General features: G+C 41.9%; 1 protein-coding gene across 6 annotated transcripts in view; it reads right to left on the bottom strand.

Moving 5' to 3' along the window:
- Positions 1-2,061: 2,061 nt before the first annotated feature.
- celsr1a (cadherin EGF LAG seven-pass G-type receptor 1a) overlaps positions 2,062-23,458 on the bottom strand; it is an 82,516-nt gene continuing 61,119 nt past the window's right edge. For 2 of the 6 annotated variants that reach the window (XM_034074676.1, XM_034074680.1), the window contains 27 exons: positions 21,752-21,918; positions 21,454-21,639; positions 21,146-21,262; positions 20,888-21,062; positions 20,641-20,782; positions 19,622-19,742; positions 19,314-19,497; positions 18,187-18,288; positions 16,581-16,675; positions 15,910-16,119; positions 15,431-15,614; positions 15,185-15,328; positions 14,901-15,084; positions 14,181-14,348; positions 13,967-14,093; positions 13,685-13,885; positions 10,312-10,486; positions 9,359-9,471; positions 9,122-9,201; positions 8,911-9,037; positions 8,282-8,407; positions 7,979-8,115; positions 5,857-5,963; positions 5,601-5,756; positions 4,891-5,136; positions 4,429-4,804; positions 2,062-3,621 (listed from right to left, as the gene is read on the bottom strand). In XM_034074676.1, coding sequence (XP_033930567.1) covers positions 3,594-3,621; positions 4,429-4,804; positions 4,891-5,136; positions 5,601-5,756; positions 5,857-5,963; positions 7,979-8,115; positions 8,282-8,407; positions 8,911-9,037; positions 9,122-9,201; positions 9,359-9,471; positions 10,312-10,486; positions 13,685-13,885; positions 13,967-14,093; positions 14,181-14,348; positions 14,901-15,084; positions 15,185-15,328; positions 15,431-15,614; positions 15,910-16,119; positions 16,581-16,675; positions 18,187-18,288; positions 19,314-19,497; positions 19,622-19,742; positions 20,641-20,782; positions 20,888-21,062; positions 21,146-21,262; positions 21,454-21,639; positions 21,752-21,918 — 4,178 coding nt within the window. In that variant the 3' untranslated portion in view covers positions 2,062-3,593. Of the gene's footprint in view, positions 3,655-4,428; positions 4,805-4,890; positions 5,137-5,600; positions 5,757-5,856; positions 5,964-7,978; positions 8,116-8,281; positions 8,408-8,910; positions 9,038-9,121; positions 9,202-9,358; positions 9,472-10,311; positions 10,487-13,684; positions 13,886-13,966; positions 14,094-14,180; positions 14,349-14,900; positions 15,085-15,184; positions 15,329-15,430; positions 15,615-15,909; positions 16,120-16,580; positions 16,676-18,186; positions 18,289-19,313; positions 19,498-19,621; positions 19,743-20,640; positions 20,783-20,887; positions 21,063-21,145; positions 21,263-21,453; positions 21,640-21,751; positions 21,919-23,458 lie in introns of all 6 variants that reach the window. The other 4 variants (XM_034074678.1, XM_034074681.1, XM_034074677.1 and 1 more) reach the window with 3 other exon arrangements.

The raw sequence follows: 23,458 nt of genomic DNA, 5'->3' as shown, positions 1-23,458 counted from the left end.
GGTGGGATTGACAAAGTGAGGAGGTGAAAACGATGGAGGAACTGAGGGAGATGATTAAGTCATTCCTACAGTATGAGACAGCCAGATTCAAGCGGGAGGAGTGCCGTTTTCACGGATACAGGAACAGGTTTCCCTGATAGAAGAGAATGAGGAGCAGCTCAGGTTGGAGAGGGAGGAAGAGGAGAAGCTGATAAAGGAAGAGGAGATGCGCTTAGCGGAGGAGGCTCGTCTGATACGCCTGCAAGAGGAGAAGAAACTTGCAGAGGAGAAGACAATTAAAGACCAGGAAGATACTTTTCGAGCGGAGGAGGTGCGGGTGAAAATGGCCGAGGGGATCCGTCGGGAGAGAGAGCGTGTCATGCAGCGACAGCAGGAGGAGATAAGGGCTCAGGCTCATGCAGAGGCCCTGTCAGCCGCTCAGACTCAGGTGGAGAAGCAGGTGATGAAGACGCTGCAGGTGATGAAGACACTGCAGGCGGAGAAGGCGGCGTACGTGGAGAACCTGACGGAGGCCATCGCGAAGGAGCAGGAGAAAGAGACCTTCCGACTTCACGCCCCCTCTGAGGAAACCATGCGGCACAAGGGGAAGCAGAAATACCGGGCGGAGTGGACTGGAGACACATGGAGGAGAGCAAAATGGTCAAGATCAATAAGTGTCGCAGGAATAAGGTACTGTTCTCTTTCGGGAGAGGAAATGTGACGAAGATGGCTTCGTCACTGGACTGACTGCTTCGGGCTTTGTATATTGCACATGTGTTTTTTTTATTTTGAAATTGTTCCCTTTCCCCATGTCTGTTGCTGTTGATTGTGTGCACCTGGTGCCCTGTGTTGTCTCCTCCCCCCTCATCTGTGTCTTGTTGGGTTAATTAGTGTGGGTATTTTAGGCTCTGTGTGTCCGGTTTTGTTTGGTGTGTGAGATCCTTGTGGCTGGTGACTGTGCTCACGTGAACAGCGAGATTGAGGCTGTGACAGTTTCTCAATCTCGAGGATACTGGCTTCCAAGCCAATATTTCAAGGATACTACGTCATCGAGTGCCGCCGAAGGACTGTTCCAATCTCCAGCATACTTGGAATTCCACCGAGGCAGCGTCCTTGGTTTGGGGGAAATTTCGAGGCTGCACAAGGGTAGACTTCGCTTCCTTAAAATCCCCACAATGCTTTGCGCAAGGACCAATTTCCAAAACCCTTGCGGAGAATGGCTGAACCGACGCAGCACACATTTAAATGTAAGTAGGCCTATGTAGTGGCGTAGAACATGTGTTGGTAAATATGTTGCTTACTTACCAAAAATGTGTTCCGTGAAAGTAAAGCAAGTTCATAATTAGATAGACATCGTGAGGTATTTATCTAACAAGTGGCACACTTGTTAGTCTGTTCCATTCTTCTTCGTTTTCCGAAGCTGTGGCTTGGAAGTATACTGGCTTCGTTTCTGAAGGAAGTGACTTGGAAGTACGCGACTACCAAGCCAGCATCCTCGCGATTGAGAAACGGCCACAGTCATGTGCCCGTGAGTAATAAATGGCCACACCGGGTTGTATTTGGGAAGTTTTGCCTCTGCCTCCTTGCTTGGTCGGACCGCTCAACGATCAGCTTCACATACATGACATCATGATTTTCCAGCCTCTCCCACTTCAAACAATGAGATAAACACTGAAATATCTCCTGTGAAAATCTAAAACAATGAATTATATGTCATGAGCATACCATTCCTTTAAGTTTGATCAAATCACTCACTGTTAAAAATAAAAACAAGGTTTGTGGGGTCTTTAAACTACATTTCTGAATTAAAGTAGCTGATGTACATTAAATATCATTGTATTTGTAATAGAGCTAGAAAGGAGACATTTCTGTATTTGATTCAAATTGGACAATAGATAGGTCGTTGAATGGTTAACAAATAATTATCAGTGATGTCAATGGGGTGTTCAGCAGTAACACTTTCTGTTACTCATCACTTTTTGGATCCAAAAAGCTGATGTTACCTCATATACCTTGAGTCGTGTTCATGTTTCGACCAGCCAAGCTTCCTTCCGGCAACAGACAATAGGTTGCACAATACGGTTAAAAATTCATCAGGTCTTTAATTGTACAGTCAATCATGTTTTCTTTCCAGTGTCTTGAAACCATAAAAAATAAATATACATTATGTTACAAAACATTTCCAGTGTCTTGGATCTATAAAAAAAACCAAGGACATGTATCAACAGAACTGATTACAGGAGGGATAAACACTGGGGTTGTACGTATGGTACAAAGGCATTCAGTGGGTGGTAAACAAGACTTTAAGTTGCCTAATATTAGAATCGAAATGCAGCTGGCATCATTTTCACTTTGAACTCAGATTGAGAAAATCTGACTTTGTCTGTCATGTTTGGCTTAAAAAAACAGAATTAAAAAAAATAAATCCATCAACGAGTGTTTGAAAAGGGTTATATAGTAGATTTTTTTGATTCTAGTCATATGCCATGTTTTTATTCCATCAAATAACCCTAACCCTAATTTTTTGTGAGTTAAAAGTGAAACTGACTCCAACCCTAATGTGCACATCTACTGTAGGTCATGTGTTTGGTAACCAGGAGTGTTTTGCTGTGAACAAACAGGCAGGAAGGACACTGGAAAAGAAGGCTTCAGGTTCATAGTGCTTGAAATGAAAAGCTGAGTTTTCAACAGGAGGTCGAAGTCCTCTCAATTCTACATAATTAGTTCATTTAGGCCCACTGTGTGCACGTACATTCTAGGTCACTTTCACATCCAAACATAACGCCTTCTATCCCTAATGTGTGTGTGTGTGTGTATGAAAGTGGCATACAGTTTGTGTCAGGCCTTAATTCCGGGACATTCTCTGTTGATTTAACCAGCATATCGAGTGATTTTCACAAGTGGAAAGCTTTCCCAAAATGATTTTTTAGTAAAGAAACGTATACTCGCTACAGCTGAAATACAAAATAGATCATTTCTTCTTCACCTTAAACAATATCTACATGTTAATTACAGTCTAAATGCACGGCATTGAGAGGCTATGAAAGCCTCATTTGAGTAAAAAAACAAACAAACAATAAAAAGAGCACTTTGTGTGTGACAGCGCTGTCTGGTGTCATCGTCGAATGTTTCTGACATTTCAAGGGACTTGTAGTCCTTAGAATCCTTTAGGACTACAAATGCACCAGCATGTATTTAAGTCTTAGTTCATGTAGTGATTATTTATCTGCCCTTTGCTAACTTTGCCCATTGATCGGGCGACATGATCACCATGGAGGAATATCCTTTTGGGGCTTCATCTTCTGATTCTCCGACAGTGGTTTTGGCACACATGGCTCCACAGCATCCTCTCTTTGTTCAGTCCATCATTCCCTTTATTATTTCTCACACCTTTTCATTATCTCTGCTTTCTTTCCTGCCTTGGGCAGTGTTAAAGTCTTCAATTAATACTGCTCTCCAGGGAGAGGGAACTTGAGAAGGGATTCAGGTACGGAGAAAACGTTCCCCCCTTTTCACCCAATTCTCAGCATCTGTCCGTCTTCACTTTTCCTTTATTTTGTTCCCATCCTCTTGGCTCTTTCCTCTCCTCTCCCAGCAGGTCTTTGCTCCTCCTCTCACAAGGGCAGGCTGGTCTGGGTTTTCCTAATAGGTCAGATCGAAGTCTCGTTACTGCCACTGTTAGCAGGAGATATGGAGGGAGGGAGGGACGGGGTGATGCGGGGAAGGAAAGGAACATGCATGGTAAACATGAATGCAGGGATGCAGGAAGTCATCATGCAGCATTCGAGCAGGATGGTCATATCATTCATGCTATAATTGAAGTAATAGTTTGACATTTGAAATAGGATAGTTTGCTTTCTCGCCGAGAATAACCCATTACCACCTTTAAGCCTAAAATGATGCAACAGCAGCAGCTTGTTAGCTTAACAAAAACCCCAACAGAAAACAATTAAATAGTCAGAATAGTTTTTGCTAAAGCTAACAGAATCCACCTGTCAGCACCTCTAAGGCTTACTCACTAACACATAATATCTTATTTACTTAATAAAAAATATGTATTTGTTTATGCCATACTAAATAAGTAAAACAAGCAGAGCCAAGCTAGCTGTTTTGAATTAGCTAAGCTAACTAGCTGCTGGCTGTATCTACGTTTTTACCAATCTTCTCATCTAACTCTGAGCAAAAAAGAAAAAAAGTGTACTTTCTAGAATGTCAAACTATTCCTTTAACTATGGATCCTTTTATGATACATGCATATTGATTTAGTTGATGTAATGCTCAACCGATGTTATTCAACAATCTTTTCAAACCATTTATAGCATCAAATTGATTTTAAATCCTTTAAAAAGAGATTCAAATTACATTATGAAATGACGAGGAAGCAGGAATGCTCTACTAAAAAACTAAAGGTCATTGTTACATGCCAACATTTTCCAGAGAGCTACTCACTCTGAGTCAGACTCGTTGTCTCCATTCACCGTCCCTGACTTCAAGTGCATTGCTACCCCCCCGTTGGTCTCCCTGTAGCTGGCGGGGGGCGGGGGCCCGGAACTGATCTGCGGCCGCGGGGCGACGGGCGGCTTGATGATGGAGCCGTTGTCGTGGTTCCCGGGGCGAGAGCCGTCGTTGGAGGCCAGCGAGGGCGGACGGGACGAGGGGGTCATGATGTTGACGGAGGAGAGAGCCGGGGAAGAGGTGTGGTTGTTGTTGGGGGGAGAGGAGGTGATGGTGGGGGTGTTGTAGTCGCTCAGCTTCTCCCTCAGACGGTTCTTCATGTTCTTGTCGGTCAGCGGCGGAGGGTAGCTGATCTTGTTCTTTAAGATACCTGACACAGGACAAAGAGTTATTAAAAAGTAAATCACATTAACCAATTCAACTCCATTTTTAAAAAAAACAAAAACGTAACCTTACCTTTCCTCTGCTCCGGGTGGTGGTTTCTGTTGCCGTGCGGTGTGCTAGCGGGCGCTGCGTCCCTGGCGTTCTCAGCAGGAGTTTCCCTCTCTCTTTCCCCGGTGTGGTTGAGCTTATTCTCCTGATGCAGCTCCACGTTCACCTTGGTCTCCACCCTCAGCCTGTTTGCCCCGGGGTCCTCACTGTCACTGGCTGTGGTGGCGTCGGCCGGCCAGTAAGGCTTCACGTGATTGGATACTGATTCCACTGATGGGGAAGCAGAAATGTTAAAGCTAAAATCCAGTCAGCCTCAACATTTGCTAAAATGACAGTTGCCAAAGGTTTGAAATTGTACTCAACATCAAATCCTGGCAGTGAGGAACTACTCATACTTTACTAATTGAATATCTGCGCTAAAAAGGTAGCAATTAAAGTCCTCATAATGCAAAATAAATGGCCCAAGTCAGTGTTATACTACTATATGGTTATTTTACGGTGGCATTTATGTGCAAATTTAAACTATTAAATATACTGTGATGAGTTTAATTTATAGCATTCATCATCTTTTATAAATTCTTCATATATTTTGTCCATAATGTGCATCTAAAAACATAAATATTGCTTGGATTACAATGTTTTCCTATATACTATAAACGTGATTTAATTTTGTACTCAAGCATAAAACTTGAGTATATTTCCTCAGTGACATTCTATCTCATGTTGAGGCTTACCAGGACACGCCCCTTTTGGCGTGCTGTGAACGGGCTGCCTCTCGTTGTTCCACTTGGGCTTGAGGTCGATGTCATCCTCCTCGCTGTCGGAGGAGTGGGAGGAGGCGTAGGAGGAGCTGTGTTCGTCGCCTGACAGTTCGCTGTCTGAGTCCGAGTCTGCGGAGACAACAAGAGAAGGTCAAAGATGAACCTTTATTCATAAAATTGACGCTTTGACCTCGTTCTGTAACTGGATAAAAGAGGTATGATGACCCACCATCTCCCTTGGTGCCCTTTCTGTGGAACAGAGGTCCGTCCAGATCTGTGTGTGCTAACCCTTTAGCTGTTCCTGAAGAGACACTGGGCTTCTGACCAGATTCCTCCCTGTGTGGATGAAGGCAGATACAGAAAGAGAGGGAGGAAAGTGGGAAAGAAGAGGAGGAGATTAAGAGGAGGCAGAGAGAGGGGAAGTAGAGTGTCGCTGGAAGCCCAAATCGAGACGACTAATAATGTAAACATAATTACAAAACATTAAGGGGCTCCAACACAGACGAAAACATGCATCAAATTGTCAATAAAGTGGGTGATTGATATGCAACAGAAACAGCCATCTACTGTATCATGTAAATGTTTTTGAATCTCAGAGTAAGTTGTCATATTACTATTGTACCGTCTTTTTTGTACATCTATAGTTTGTTTTATTTTAAATGTTATACTTGTTTTTAAATGGTTTAAATTGTTGTCTCTTTTTTTTTTTACAAATTAATTTATCTTATTGTGTTTATGTAGGCATCCTTTTACACCCAAGCAAATTCCTTGGTGTTCCTTAGTGTTCCTTACTGTATGTGTAAACCTAATATAACACTGATTCTGATGCAACCACAGATGCATACATAGTGTGTAATTCAATACTCATAGCTAATTGAATATATTCCAGGTTTGGTTTGGATGTTGGCTGGAGAGCAAAAACAACATTAAAGACGCTGACCGGTCTGATCTGAGAGAAACTTCTGGAAGCAGCTGGCGACGTGCCAACAGCCGCAGGGAAGAAGTCTGTGTCTGTATCACATTCTCCCTATAAATAATAATAATAATAATTCCTTACATTTATTATAGCGCTTTTCCAGATGCTCAAAGCGCTTTACAAATACACATTACACATATCATACATGCAATGGTCACCACTATAACAGGTACAGTCCCATCCCCCTTTATCCCCCAGTCTCCCGCTCTTCCCCCCCCCCCCCCCCCCTCGTACAGGCAGCACACTTCCCCCTTCTGGCGTTTTCTGCTCTTGTTGACCCCCAGTGTGAGCTTGCGTTACCCCGGATGACAGATTTACGAGGCGAGGCGTACAGTCAGACCTAACCTCAGTTCTGAATAACTCTTCTCCAAACACAAGGTATATGTACAGCACTTCACTGCGATGGAAACATGTCTGTGAGACGTGCAAACACAATTAGCGATTAGCCTGAGATGATACATCCTGGGAGGGATATCTCTCAAATGTCAATGTCTTTTTTTAGAGATTAATCAGGAATACACTTGTCCTCATGCTCAAGTGCAACATGCTAACACTTTAAACATGCTAATAAACACCTTCTCAACTCAATAGATTATTTTCAACAATATGATTTATATTAGTGAAGAGCTAGCATGGAGCAGTGGACACAATATATAACAAAATAAATTATACAACAGCCGTGCAATAAAACTCAAAAACTTTAAAGGAGGTTATAATAATCACTTTTTAAAACTGTTTTCAGTGTGTTTTGGTCTGTTTCAGTGCTTTTAAGCTATATACAATTAACATGAGATATTGCAAACGTTTTCACGATTTTTCAATGTACTGTAAAAGCAATTATTGTACACATAGACATTTCTTTACTCCTTAAATCAAAAAACCTACATTTAGCACTGTTCCAAGTCAAATGAACAGAGTTAGCAGCTTCATTTAGGACATACAACAAAGTTACAGCATGTATGTATATGTGGTGCGGTTTGGAAGCACATTTTTCATGGTGATTTTCCTGTATGTGTGTTGGGTTTTGCAACAAAGCCCCGTGCCATGCTGGCAAATCTCAGCTTCCTCTCTCATGCAAGCAGTTTCGCTACAGTAAAATTCATACGGCATGAATTTGCAGAAGAAAAGAAAGAAAAAACCCTAAAAATGTAAAGATAATTCAAAAATATTATCTTAGCTTTGGATAAGGCAGAAAGTAAGGTGTGTGTGTATCTGCAAATTGTATGTGTGTCTTCATATAAATTAAATCAGGGGCTTGGGTTGTGTTAGTATGTTTGCGACATGCAGGGAGGAGGAGGTAAAGACAGTGCAAAGGACCAACAGTCACACAGAGTTCACGCAGTAGAAGCAGCCATGCAGTCAGTGAGCGTTGTACCTGAGTGTGTAAGCCAGGTAGCTGCTGCGGCTCTTGGCTGACCTGAGTGTGCTGTCCAGGGATACGGTGGACTCTCCGATGCCCGAGCGGTACAGGGCGCCGTCTTCTGTGTACGTGTTGTTGCAGTTGAGAGAGCGCTGAGGACGGAGGGGCAACAGGATGGAAGGGGAGGAAAAAGAGGACAGAAAACAAAAAAATAAGACATCTTTTGGAGCCAAAAAGTTCAAATGAAAGACTACACATAAAATGACATTGAACGCTAGAAATACCTTTACACCTTTAACATAATAAGAATCTACTCACTGTGAGCAAAGAGGCCCTGGTGGTGCTGGATTCGTCCTGAATGCTCTTCTTCCCTGTGAAGATGTTCTTGAGGTTTCTCCTCACCTCTCTGTTGAAGATGATGTGGAAGAAGAAGATGAAGACCCCCTGTGAAGAAACAGCAAAACAGATTGTTTTAAAAACTGGGGGGTAAGAATCAGATTGAGAAATGTTTTATTCAACCAAAGGAGGAGAAATCAAGTTCCGTTACAGTTACCCATTCAAACAATTAATGAAAACACAAAAAAAATTGTAAATAGAAAAAAAGAAAAATAATAATGTATTAATTAATAAATAAAAAATATATAAGCAAATATAATTTGTATAATAAATTGGGAAATAAAGATACAAACTAAAAAAAACATATAATTACATTGTATCGAAACTAGTGCCATGATGACAAGGCTGAAAATGGGATCTATGGGTAATGCCGAATAGTAAGATACATCAAAATAGTAGTATTTAATAGTATTACTGCCAATGTGATGTAAGTATTGCACAGTAGAATTGTGACTGCACAAAGACAAAGATTAATCCTGAGTGATTGTATGTAACTGCATTATCAGCTGTTGATAATGATCATGAAATATGTTTAGGTGAACCTGTGCTACCTGCAGGCAGCTGAAGACGGCGAACAGGTAGTGGAATGTCATGACGTCGCTGTTGACCGCCAGGAGGCCGAGCATCCAGGTGGCGCTGATGAAGAGCAGCAGGAGGAAGGCCATTCGCAGTGCAGGACTGAGGAGGCAAAGATGCACATGGATCAGCACTTTATATCCATGTTTCTATGTTGTCCCATATAGAAATATGAAAGTGACTTACATAGCTCCTGACTTCTCCACATCCTTCTGCCTGCGACCACAGGAAGCCTTCGCAGCCAGGATAAAGATCACTATGTTCACCTGCGAAGATAAAATATGTTGGGATATTTTATTTTGATATTTGAGACTTTTAACGTATATGGTTTAATCCGCAGCATTAAATGTTCAGATTACATTACAGTCTTTTGATAATCACAAGAACCAGTCATTTGGGGAATATCTTAATTCAGGCACATACCAGGACGACTACAAAGATGGGTCCTGCGAAGCTCCAGATGAGTGTGTCATGGACGGAAAGCCAGCAGAAATCTGGGTTCCCGTAACCCTGGGGGTCAAGACCTACTGCCAAACCTAAAGACACACACAAATAGAATTAAAGAATTGTACAATTGTTTTAATTACAAAAATTCTTCTTTATCCCTGGTTCTCCTTCCCTCTCTACCTCACCTGCCGTTTTTAAGGTAGTGCTACCAACATTCTGGGAGAAGCATTTATCTCATTGTACATGTATAATGACATTAAACTATTCTATTCTTCTATTCTTTTTGTTCAGTATTCTCTATCATCTTGATTACTTATTACTGGCATTTATCATTTGTTATCATCATCTGTTTCTATTTCTGGATCTCTGTACGTCTTCCTTTAAACATCTATATGTCTCTCACACCATGTCTCAAATTCCAATACTCTTTCCCTGGAATCTACTACTGCCAAAACATGTCAGCACAACGCACACCTTTTAATATATTACTCTAATCTTAACATGCATCAAAGGGTTATACAAAAATGGCAGGCTTGAAAGACTGCAACTAATTGCCGATACTAGATTTAAAATCTTCCCTTTACTTCAAGACGAGATGATAGAGTGAAAGAAGATTTATGTGGCATGTTGAGATTAAATTCCCAGCACACGCTTTTCATCCACAATTGGATGTTTATTTTATCCACGTAATTCATGCTTCTGTTTTGTGTTCATTTAACATATTGTGAACATCCAAATCTTTCCTCCCCGTTCAATCATTTTCCCACGAGGATCACAGCCTCTTCAGGACATACAAGTCACAGCAGGAAAGCGTCCTGCCTTGTGTGTGTGTGTGTGTGTGTGTGTGTGTGTGTGTGTGTGTGTGTGTGTGTGTGTGTGTGTGTGTGTGTGTGTGTGTGTGTGTGTGTGTGTGTGTGTGTGTGTCTCACCAGTGATAATAGCCGGTATGCCCCAGCCCATGGCGTAGTAGAACCTCATGTGGCCGTGGTTGATGTTCCGCAGCTCTGTCAGCATGCGGTAGATGTGCAGCCCCTCCACGAACATCCAGGCGAAGGTGCACATGTAGAAGTAGTGGAGGAGGATGGCTATCACCGTGCACACAAACTGGGGGGAGATCAAACAAAAGACAGAGAGAAAGGGGAGGAGGAAGAGAAGACAAAGTATGAGTGTGCATTGTAAGGGAACCAGATAAGAGACATATTAAAAGCAGCTTTTGTCTTATTGTCATCCCTGATTTCCCTTTCTATAACATCCAGTCATTTCATTTTTAAAGTGCTTTTAATGCAATGTATTTTCTGTTAGCCGATGCTTTTGTTAGTGGATACTTCAATAATTATTTATTGGAAAAAATGCCCCTATAAACCAAAAGTTCAAGCCTTTTAAATGTCATCTTGTTTCAACTATGAAACATTTGCACTTCTATTGGCTAGCGCTCTAATACATTGTACAATCACGATAGGCTCAGGGGCGGGACATCTATAAGTTGGTTGACCAATCACAACAGAGCTGACCAGCTAACCAATCAGAGCAGACTGGGCTCTGGTTTCAGACAGAGGGTGAAAAGAGGTAATAAAGATAAATAAAGAGCTTTTTGAATATTAATACACGTAAACATGTCACAGAAGTGGCAACAACACAAATATGAGCCTGACAATTAGCATAATATTGCCAATTTAAATAAATATGTTTATTGTATATGTCTCATCAGGCTCCAGCTAATTTCAATGGGGATTTTTGACACATTTTGATTTAATCAGCAATATTTGCAGCCCTATAGCTGCTAGCATACCTCTTCTTTTTTTCAATGATTAATGTCTTTAAATAAAACAGGTGGATGTAATCTATCTCCACACTCTTTTATCTCCTATTTCCAGGTCTGTTGCTGCACTGGAAGAATGCAGTGTGTCAGGGAATGTCCCAGCAGTTGGAACTGTATTTCAGTGTAGCTGTGTACTGCTGCCGAGATCAGAGACAGCAAGAAAGAGACTGCTCTGACAGGGTTATAAATCATGCTGCAGATGGCCCTGGGCACCAGTGACAGCATTCCACAGTTGAGACACACACACACACACACACACACACACACACACACACACACACACACACACACACACACACACACACACACACACACACACACACACACACACACACACACACACACACACACACACACACACACACACACACACACACACACACACACACACACACACACACACACACACACACCTAAGCACAAGATAGAGGACTCCACGTACACTTGTGAAATAACAGAGATGGAAAAAACAAATGTGTGTTCTCTCTTTCTTTTTTTATCTGTGCAGACTTGGCTTCTGGTTGCAGGTGACGCAGCGAGCGTGTTGTCAGTCAGAGATTGAGTTCCCCTCATCGCAGTCAAAACACTGAGTCAGTACGTTTCTGCACAAACTTACTGACCCACTCCTTATCTACTTTCCTAGTGTGTTGGTTTGTTGGGCTTTTACTGGGCTTATTTGCTTAAGATTAATGTCTTTGTTTGAGCTATTATGGCGATAAAGGCATTGCTAATAGCAGCATCGGTCTATGCAACCTGGGTTTACTGGGTTCACAGAGACCATTGGACTCAAAACGTACATCTGGTTTAGCAAGACTCCGTACATCTGGTTTAGCAAGACTACTCATTGCTGACACATTCATTTGAAAGAACACGTTATCACAAGAGAAGATGCTAAAAGGTTAGCTAGATATTGTTCTAAGGTACTGAGCATGTTTTCTGACTCCTCTCTACTGTTATGATTGGCAATTGACTTTTGATGATGACTGTTTAGGATGGTTATGGTTAAGCATAGTTAGATAGTTTTGTTTTTCACATGTCTTGTATTAAAAAGCCCCGACAGGTTGCCAAAAAAGGCAAAGGACCTGGGTATGATTCAAAAATCTAATTAATTAGACTATGAAAATTATGGATTAAACATATGGCATTTATGACACTGCAAGATTGTCACATCACTACATCACTACACTTAATGGACTAAGCCGATTGAAAGTGACTTACAATAAGTGCACCCAACCATTTATTTATTATCTCCTTATGTCTCCCCAAGGCCTACCAAGTGTGTCCTAACCTCATGTCTTCTAAAATTAGCAGGATCTCCCGTCAATTATCAGATTAATAATGTTTTCTGTACCACAGACATGCACACGATTTATCAAGTGAAAACCAAGACGTTGTTTTGGGAAACCTTCGCCAGTGCCAACCGCCCTGAAGCTGGCTTCTGGAGACAGGTACCAGTCACAGCATGTCTCCACTGCTGACACTACGAGGTGTGTGTGCATGTGTGTGGTGTGTGTGTGTGTGTGTGTGTGTGTGTGTGTGTGTGTGTGTGTGTGTGTGTGTGTGTGTGTGTGTGTGTGTGTGTGTGTGTGTGTGTGTGTGACTCCAAATGTCTGTGTCAGCAGACTTCAAAGAATTACCACACTTCTTGATCCTGTACTGTACTGCATAGAACCTACCCAGCTCCAAACTAGGTTACGGCTTTAACATGCCTATTAGATTTATCAGGATATTACACGTTTTTAATTAGAGAGCTTTATAGTTACAAGGTAACAACCAGCTGCGAGTGTCAATTCAATAAAATGAACCTATAGAGGGTTATATTCGGAGATAGCTTTGGCTACCAGCACATTCCTTATTATTACAGTCATTAGCCAAGCCTCAAAACTCATAATCTGTCAAATAAAGACGGTCTCAGGTTCATTAATCCTAGTGAAGCCCCAGTCAGCGCCATGTTAAGATGGCTGCCTGCAGGCCAAACAAATAGCATTCAGTTTTTAATTCAGTAAACACTAGATTTGTATCCCCCTTCAGGTTCCACCATGCCACAAGCATAGGAAACTGCTGTGGTCCTGTACCGTATCTTTTCATTTAGATGCACAGGACACCATTGATGTATATATATATATATATATTATAGCATAGGAATACTTGAAAAGAGGTAAGACTAATTTTCTGTAATGTACAGAACTTCTTCTCTGGGATGACCAGAGTTAGCTACAGTAGGAAAGGCTATTCAACAACGTCCAAAAATTAACGTTTAACTGCTGCAAAATTAAGAAATGTATAAGTAATGGATCAACTATTAAAATAGTTAGCTAAAGTAACGGATATACTGTTTACAGAGTTGGCTTAAAGTGATGGATAAACTGGTGAAATAGTTGATTAAAACTAAGGGTTAAATAGTAAAAATAACTAGTTAAAGGTTTTGAATAAGCTGCTAAAAGTAATGGCTACATTTTGAAATTGGCTACAAAAACACTCACCGGGTTGTCCGTCTGATTGATGCCGAGCAGGAAGACGAGTTCAGAGAAGAAGAGCGCTGCCACCAGGTTCCTGTGGATGGCGTGGAGGTTGGAGCGGAGCCGGCGCAACAGGCACAACAAGATGAAGGTGAGGAGGAGGAGGAACAGGGAGACGGACACCGTGGTGTAGGTGACGATCTTCAGAGGGAGAACGTCACCGTGCTGGGGGGGAGCAGAGCCAGGAGTCAATGACAAAGTCGGAACATATCTTAGTTAGATGTTTATGGATCTTCTTAGAAATACCTCTCTCTTTGAAATGTCCATGAGCACGGCGAAGCTGGTCATGTGGTTACACTGGCAGCTGATGTGGCTGTTGTTCCTGTTGAGCACCTCGCAGCCTTTAGCCGACCAGCCGCCTGTACCTCCGATCCTACACACACACAACACATGAAAGTTACAACTTCACGGCAAACGTCAGGAATGCTTTCTCAAAAGTTCCTTCCCGAGTCCAACTCACGCGATGGAGTGGTTCCAGAAGACACACACAGGTTTGGTTCTCTCCTCCGTCTCCAGCATGGTGTACTCCAGGGTGATGGGGGGGTCCAGGATGGCAGGAAGAGGCGGACCCTCGCTGTGCACCGAGGCGCTCACTATGGCTGTGTTGATCACTGGGCGGTTAGGGATCCTAGAAAAACATAAAAAAATACAATTAAGCATGACCCAAAATTGTTTTAATTAAAGGTTTTAATCACTGACCTATAGTAAATGTAGCTTTGTATGGCTGTATCACACAGACGCACACACACACTCTCATGAACATTAAAAAACATTAAATTCCTTCTGTTCCTAACATATTCTTAGTAGATTTTTCTCTTTTCAAACACATAGTCCTGTTCAAATGTTCTGTCTAACTTCAGAGGATTGTACAGGCACTGATAAGGCTGTTCCTTCAAACATGCCTACAGTAAATGTTATGAGAGAAGCAGTCACATGGTTTCTTCAAATTGTTAAATGATGCATTATAGTCGAGTACAGTTGCAACTATTTAGAGGTCAGATTATATATAGGCTCTCTTTCATTCATTCGTTTAGGTTTTGTTTGAAATTGACTAGATAACACTTCATAATGTAATCGTAGCTAAGAGTATGATACATCAGTGTCATACAGTGTGGCAAATAAGGCAGTTTAAAGGTATTTGAAGAACGATTAAGTCATTAGTAGCCCCTAAAGTGTGTACCTCATACTCCTGCGGTCCGGGTCGTATCTTTCCGGAAGGAGTTTCCCTAGTGTTTTATACACTATAACCACGGCAACCGGCAAAGGGGCAGCTGGCTCAAGATAGCGTCGTTTCCTGTCAGATACTGTTTGCTCTTCCTCCTGTTGGGCATCGGTCTGAGTAGGCAGGGCAGGGGTGGGCTCCACTGGAAGAAGATAGCAAGAGATAAATTGACCTGGATTTTTTTTTGTACACGTTTTAAGTTTTGCAGCTTGACAAATGCTTAGTTTCTGCAGCTTTCCTACCTCTGTGGGAATGAGTGCGGAGGTTGAACTGCGGGAAGTGGACGGATGAGCCGAGCTCTTTGGAGTATTCCTCCTGGATGTCCTGGAACCGAGGCAGCGTCGCCCTCTCCGGATCCGACACATCCAGGTAATCCACGGTCAGAACTGGAGAAGTGGCAGAGAGAACAGGACACGTAGGCAAAAATTAAGAATGATATCTCCGATGTGAGAACTCCCATTTACGCAAAATGTGATTATGGCACTCACTCATGTTGTCAGTGACGATGGTGAAGGGTTTCAGGTACGTTTTCCTAACGTTCTGTGCCAGGGTGTTGGTGTATTCCTCGAAGTTGTGCAGCAGATGGGCGGTGCCGCCTTCAGTCTTCTGGATCTGATCCCAGTGCTCCTTGGTGTTAGGATCCAGTATGGCGCTACCTGCACGCACCAAGTTCTGGAAAATGAAACCATAACGATTTAAATGACTGCAAGTAAACGCATCATATAGTCATTAAAGAGCAGTAATGTTACAATGGTGGAAACTTTGAAAATGCATTGGCGGATGAAGTTGCTCTATTAGTGAGAACCAACCAGTGGAGGGCAGTGTGCCACCAGTGCAACCAGAGCTACAGACGGGGATAAAAGGGTTTTAAGATATTTCCATTGAGGGATTAAAGTTGGGATCCACCCAGGAGAACAGGTAACCACTGGAATTATTTATTTAAGTGGTCCATGCATCCTGTTTCTACCTCATTGAACTCTGCATCCCTCATGGCGGTGAGGTCGAAGCCCGCCTGCCGGCTCTCGTACTGCAGCACGTGGTTCAGCAGCTGGGCGGCCGTCTTCACGTCGTTGCCGTAGTAATGCTGGGTGTTGTTGGTGGCGCTGTGCAGCATGCGCACGATGGTCTTGGAGTGCTCACTGTCCATCCTGGAGCTGTTGCGCCGCAGGTCTTCATTCTAGGAGAAGGGAAGGGTGGAAGCATTTAAAAAGAACAAGCAAGTCAAGGCAGAGGCACATTGAGTGGGTGCGATGACACATGAGAGAAGTTGGTCAATCCCGGCATTATAAATCTCCCACAGATTGAATCCTATGAAATCAGTCTATGCAATCTTTCTTTTGAATACATTCAAGTAATTATTATGATTATTATAAGAAAGATCAATCCAGTGTTGCGCCATTACAAGTGCAACAAAAGCCTGACATTATTTATTTTTTGAAGATGTTACTGGTTAGGAATTCAAACATAAAAAGAAAAATGGGTTTAGAAGTGTTTATATTTTCAGTCTTTTCAAAGAAGTAAATAGATTAAAGTGTAGGACTAGCTCAAACCACATTATAACTTGGTAAAATGTCGTTACTTTGTAAAAGATTTCTGGCCTTAGTGGCAGTAAATGTTATTTTTTCATTTAGCTCTTACCAGTTTCTTCAGATGGGAGAAGGTGACCGTGGTGCAGTTGAAGAGCTCAGGAGATAACCAGCCCTTCTCCTCGCTGCAATGGCGGATAGCAGTACCTGTGAAAATAGAAGGAAAAAAAGTCATTAAAGAAAACGTCTCGCAGACAAACAGAAAGCAGTCAAGTTAAAGATCTGTTCATTTGATTGTATACAATATGTTAACAAAATGATAATAAGGCACATTAATTATTTTTTTAGAGAAGGTTACTGGGGCCGTATGCAAGCAGAATGGCATACGTATTACTCATATATAAGTAGAAACTGTTCATTTTCAGGGATTTCACAAGAAAAATTCAATCTATATTTTATTAAAAAGGTACTAAAAATGCTAGAATGTAGTCTTAAACCACTTAAAAAGTGTGAAACTCTTCCCATTTTAGTGGTTTAAACATTTCTAACCGTAATGATTAGTTCCAGTCTGATAAAGTTTGAGAAAAGATCTGATCCAAATGAAAAGTCTCTTCCAATGCCTTTGTTTGAAGATAAGAAATGTCTGAAGCACTCGCCAGTTGGAGCTAAGAGAGGGCGACGAACAGCGTTAGCAAATAAATTGCCCTTTGGGTTTGGGGAGACAACAATAGGGTTGCCATAGTGACGGCGGTAACTAGGGGGTAACCAGGAAAGTGACGGCGCTTTCCTAAGGGACAGGTCAGTGAACTTGAGTCACACACACACACACACACACACACACACACACACACACACACACACACACACCACACACACACACACACACACACACACACACACACAGCAGGAGGAGGAAGGCTGTTACCGTCAGCCCTCAGTGTACCTGGTGTTTTTCCAAAAGTCTCTACACACAAAGCCTGCACGCAATTGGCCAAGGAGAAAGCCCTGCTGGATTAACGGACCAATCAGAGAGCCTGTGTTTTTAAGCTTCAGAGAGAGTGTGACTTAAAATGTATTAAGTCACAAACACAGCCACCCAGCTTCTGAATCCAGCTGTCATTACTCAATTACTGTTAATACTTTGACAAAGAGGCAGGCCTGTTTTATTTTTTTACGGTTCAGCCAGACATTTTAATCAAATGTACTTTTAGAATCCATTGAAAAACATATTTTTTTGTTAAGTTGTTTGTTGGCGGTTGCTGAGTTCAGATACTACCAATCTTCTCAAGAATTTTTGAAGTTAACCAATTTATAAAATATATTAAATGTCTGCTACCAAATTGTTTGCTGGGTACTTAAAAATAAAAAGTTGAATGTGTGTCGTATTTGAAGATTTTCGGTTTCAGTTTTGTTGACCACCTCGAGCGATAGAATTACTAACAAAGAACTGCTAACAAAGCACTTATATACTAATAAAGGACTGGCTTATCTATAGCCAGTTGAGTAGCACTTGAAATGCTTGGCTCTATGAAACCTGATGTACTTATATGATTCTGTTTTCTTCAAGGTTGTGTCTTCCTGGTCGAATGTACTTATTGTAAGTCGCTTTGGATAAAAGCGTCAGCTAAATGCAATGTAATGTAATGTAATGTAATGTTTAAAACCCCAATAAATATATAAATAAAATAAAATAAAAATACATTTAAATTAGCACTCACCAATAGATCCCTTTGGACAGTTTATTGCGGCGGGGCGTCCGAATTTGGTCTTTGGCCACCAGATGTCTGCATCAAACGCCTTGGGACAGACCTCGTACACCACTGTGGAGGAAAGGACAAATACAATTTGTTGTAGGTGTTGACATGGTTTTGAACACAATCAAATTAATGATTTGATTAGTTAATTCCTGTATATCTGGGTTGAAAAATCTCCAGGACAAACCAAGCTTGTTTATAACTCCTCGTACTGAAGTTGAAAAATCCCTCGGTGTTTTCTTTTCTACTTTTTAGACACTTAGCCTTTCCTTAGCGATCATTTCTTTAAAACACGAGACATGATGTCATTCCTAAAGGCAGTGGTGACAGATCCTGCCATGGATGGTCACATCTCAGTGACCCGCAGGACCTGACCAAAGAAACCTCTGGCTTGTTTCATCTCTCCATCCACACTCCCTCCTTGCCTAGACCAATAGTGATTTAACCCTTTAGATCTGAAAAAATGTCTTATGTCTCGACTGAAGAGTACTTGAGTAATTGTACTTAGATATATTCCACCTCTTCTTGCATTAACAGTCAAAACACGTTCTGCAGAGCTTCATATTGGGTGGAACAGTTTGCACATTGACATTTATTTTGCATCTATGGGACTCTTTTCTCTTCCATTCATCTGTACTGTATTGTCCCGCTGCCAAGCCAGCTCTCCAGCCAGCCTTAAATCTTCTGCTTGACTGGTCTGCGACAAAGATGCCAGTTAGCTCAAATACAGCACCGGCAGCTGTGAGCGACAATGTTTGTCTCCTTTTGACACTTTGCCGATTCATGCAAGCTCACTTGAACACAACCTAAACATTTAAAGGAATATTACAACTAATCTAAAATGTTTTTCTTTCTTAAAATCCTCCCTCTTTATCATGAACACCTTTTTTTAATTGGAAAAATGTATCAGAATTCAAGGCATCATTTATTCATTGATTATTTTTTGAATAGTTATAAACTGGAATGAGTACATTTAACATTTTCATAAAAGTTATAAAGGCTTTTTTTAACCTTCAAAGCTAATATTAAGGATGAGTCTTCCTCAATTTCTTATTTTCTTGCCGTAACATTACATGCTGTCGGGAACATACCCTCGCATCCAGTGGGAGTGACTTCAGCGAAGGGGTTATGACAGCGGTTACACTGGCGCCCGATGACTCCTCCTTTGCAGGGGCACTGCCCGGTGATGGCGTCACATGTTCGAGACTCTGAGCCAATAGAGAAACACTCGCAGGGGTAGCAGGTGTCCTCGCCTTCTGGCCGATAGTGGTTTTCCTGCAAGAGAAGACATATTATATTTACTCGGTTAAAATTAAGCTTTAGATGTGCTTTAAGTGCATTTTTAAGGTGATTCGATGCTGTTTTAACTGAACCGTGTAGTATTATGTATTCCTTTTACCTTGCAGCGACACTCTCCAGTGGTCTTGTTGCAGTCTTTATGAAATCCTCTGTTAGTATCACAGTGACAGGGTCCACACATCGGACTGCCCCACCAGCCCTGAGGACACGGTTTCTCCACTCTGTCGTCAAAAACAACGGCACATTAGTTAAAGCAATTTATATATTACCAATGTATTAAACTAACTGAGATTGCGACAGCGTAAAAGGTGCCACACAATAGGAACTGCAGGTTAAAGGCTCAAGCCACATGCAAAGTACATTCAAATGTACTTATTTATTAACGTATTTCCACAGCTTGGACAAAAGGCTCCATATCTGATAGTTGACAATCTGTCCAGTTTATCTGCAACTAAACGCTGTCTGTCGCCCTGAATCTAGAATAAACTTCCTCGACGCTTTAAAGTCAGGTAACCGGGTGTGACCCATTGACACAACACACACACTGAGTCTCTATCTCCCTCTGGAGATCTCCCACTGGGAGATCTGATCTGATAGGGGACGAGCAGCAGTGTGAGAGCAGCGGTGACTAAACACGTATGGAGGATCAGTCGGGCATGGAGAGGGAATCCCACATCCTGCTTAAGAGAAGAAGTGATGCGTGTCATAGGGGTCAGGGTTCAGGGGAAATGGCTGCTTCTCAATCAGGGCTGGCTAATTCCTGTGTGCACTCAGACAATGCAGATCCAACACTTTCAAGTATTTCCTTTTTGTTTCTTAACCCTCTCTCTATGTGCATAAACAGTCGAGCTCAGATTACTGCCTAATAAAACTGCTCTGAATGACAAAAAGAGCAAGAGCCTAACATACCTAAGAGAAGATAAGTGCGCTTTTCTCTGGATAGAAAAGACTTTAAATGCAGTTCAAATCAATTATTTATAAACGGTTTTTTTAGCATTTGAAATGTTTCTTGAGACAAAGAAGATCATGGTGTGCTACTGGGTCAGCTTCTGCAGAATCTAATATAATAAGGTTTCGGATAAGCAGAAGGCGACAGAGTTTCTTAAGAAGGGACCTTACTTGTTTTCACAGTATTGGCCGAAGTGGTTCTGTCCACAGTCACAGGTGTAGCCGTGGGAGGAGCTTGGTTTACGAACGCAGGTGGAAACATGCTCACAGGGGTTGAGCTGGCAAGCATCCACACACTCCTTACCAAAATAACCTGCAAGACAAAGAGAAAACAGCGTGGAAGAAGGACAGTCAGACGTTGCTGAGAGACAAGTAGAGTTTTAATCAAGTGGATGTGTTTTGGGCAAGTGTATATTACCTGGGTCGCAGACACAGGTGTGTGTGCTCCAGTCATCGCTGCAGTGACTGTTCTCAGGGCAGATGTTGGAGTCACAGGGGTCGGCCACGTCACAGCCGTCCTCCACGTGGATCTTCAGGCCCTTAGCCATGTTCACGTTGGCAATATTGGTAGACGTCTCGCCCATACGCACACCCTGGTGGAAGGCACACAATATGGTTAAGAAGAAGAGAAATGATAAGTGGTTAAAGAAAAAACAAGATTAGCACATGCACTTACCTGGATGCATCCGACAAATCCTTTTCTGACATGGTTTCCATCTCCAGGCAAACCTCCTAAATGAAGAGTTTGCAGCTTCAATCCTGGGAGTTCATTACCGATCTCCACTGACTTCTGCTTAAAAACACAGGACAGAAATGGACAAAGTTAAACTAATTTCTGGATTTAGCATTTAAAAAGCCTTATTTGAAGACGAGTAGCACCTAGCAGTAGCACCTGAAATGGTTAGGTCAGCTAATATTCTCACAGGATTTGTTGCTGTTCTGAGTTTGAATCTTAATGTTATTTCAGATGTTTTTATCCATTACCTGATAAACGCCGTAGTCCAGAGAAACAGAAGCCATGTATTTGATGTCTTTTCCGTCTTTAACGCTTCTCAGTTCTACCAGCAGGTGATGCCACTCCCCGTCATTGACCCGAACTTTGGGGAAGCTAAGTGACGCTACCAGCTGGTCCCTCAGAAACACCTCCATACGGACCTGTTGCTCACTCACCTGCGTGGAGTACAGATTACAAATAATGACAAGACTGCGGAAGTTGCACTTTATGATGACGATGCCGTTTTTGCTTACATTTGTTGACAATGTGCTATATACTGTATCTCACCATGAGGTTGATGGTGGAGTAGGCTCCGGCGTTGACCTGCATCAGGGTGCCAGCAGGCTGCCTGGTGCGAAACATGAGGCCCATGTACCAGGGAACAGCCACGGTGATGTCCATCTCGCTCCAGGAGATCAGAGCCTGGCCGTCGAAGAACTGAGGAGAAGGCATCACTGGACAAGAGAGGGGAAAGAGGAAATATGATTTTTGTTTAAGCATTTTAAGGATAATTATGTGCCACATTCATATTGAAACTTATCCTCTTCAGTGAAGGGAAACAGAAACAAAAACAATGGGGAGATAAGTAGCAACCATGTCTTTGTGACAGGAAGCAAAACAGTAGATATGAAAAGTAGTCTTTATTTTTGAGAAACACAAGCATTAACAATTCCACTTTTATGTTAAAGAGGCAGTTTTAAATGATATTTTAACTATAAATATTCGTAAGTGGTTGCTTTGAATGTAACGTATTTGGTTTTTGAATTAAACATATGGCTTAAGAATGAATAGCTTGGTTACGATGCTTAGCCTATTGGCCTACGTTTATGCTTGTTTACATATTTTTCTTCATTATGGGTAATACAATTGCTGTTTTATGATTTATGATTTCACAGTTATTCCTCAACTAACATTCCTGTCAAGACAGACATTCTGAAAATCCACATAAAATCCAACGCACAAATCGCATACTACGGTATATAGACAGTAAGGTCCTGTACAGTAAGTGCTGAGAGACAGGAAAGGAGTGAGCAGAGGGTAGAGTTGTCGATTCTTGTTCTGTTTTATGTGACTGTCTTCCTCACCCTCTTTCAGTTGCGCGCGCTACTAAAGAGACGTGCTACCATGGAAACCAAACAATGGTGTAGCTGTATTAAAGTCCGAGTGGAAACAGTCCTGAGTAAATCAGATTTTGTCAGAAATCGGGAGAAATGCGGGAGAAATATGACCCCGGGAGGAAACCAGGAGGAGGCAATGAAATCGGGAGTCTTGGTAAGGAGGGGTTGGTAAGTATGATACACACACACACACACACACACACACACACACACACACACACACACACACACACACAACACACACACACACACACACACACACACACACACACACACACACACACACACACACACACACACACACACACACACACACACACACACACACACACACACACACACACACACACACTCCGAGGGTCCCGCCATCAGCACAACATACAACCTTTAGTGTTTACCCCCACATAATCTACAGCATAAACCCTGTAGTCTTCAGTTCCCCAGGGCACATATTTCCACTGAAGCTGTAATTATGGGACAAAGGAAAGCAAAATTATCCAGTTAGCCACATTAGCTTCAGCTAGACTAATTTACCAAAGCTTAGTCATACATCAAGTAAAAACTAAATCAGCCACTCCTCATTTATGATTAACTTATCAACACTCAGCTTTGAATAATAAGAATAAAAGAGTCCACAGGCAGAAAGGTGCTTTAAGCTAAATGTGAGCAGGTTAGCATGCTCCTTCAGTATGTTAACATGCTCACATGCTAACATTCTGGAGTTTAGTAAGTAAGATTTACTAGGTTCCTCTAAATTCAGCCACACATTTATTTCTTATATTCATTATTAAGCTTTTTTAAATTTACATTTTCTTACTGTTATTTTAAAGATCAAAGAGTAAATCTTAAACATCCAAGTCTTCAAATTCTGCCAAAT

This window comes from Pseudochaenichthys georgianus, chromosome 23 (assembly GCF_902827115.2).
Source record: "Pseudochaenichthys georgianus chromosome 23, fPseGeo1.2, whole genome shotgun sequence".
NCBI lineage: Eukaryota > Metazoa > Chordata > Actinopteri > Perciformes > Channichthyidae > Pseudochaenichthys > Pseudochaenichthys georgianus.
Note: the sequence above shows the minus strand (reverse complement) of the source record. Positions and strands in the feature narration are given on the sequence as shown.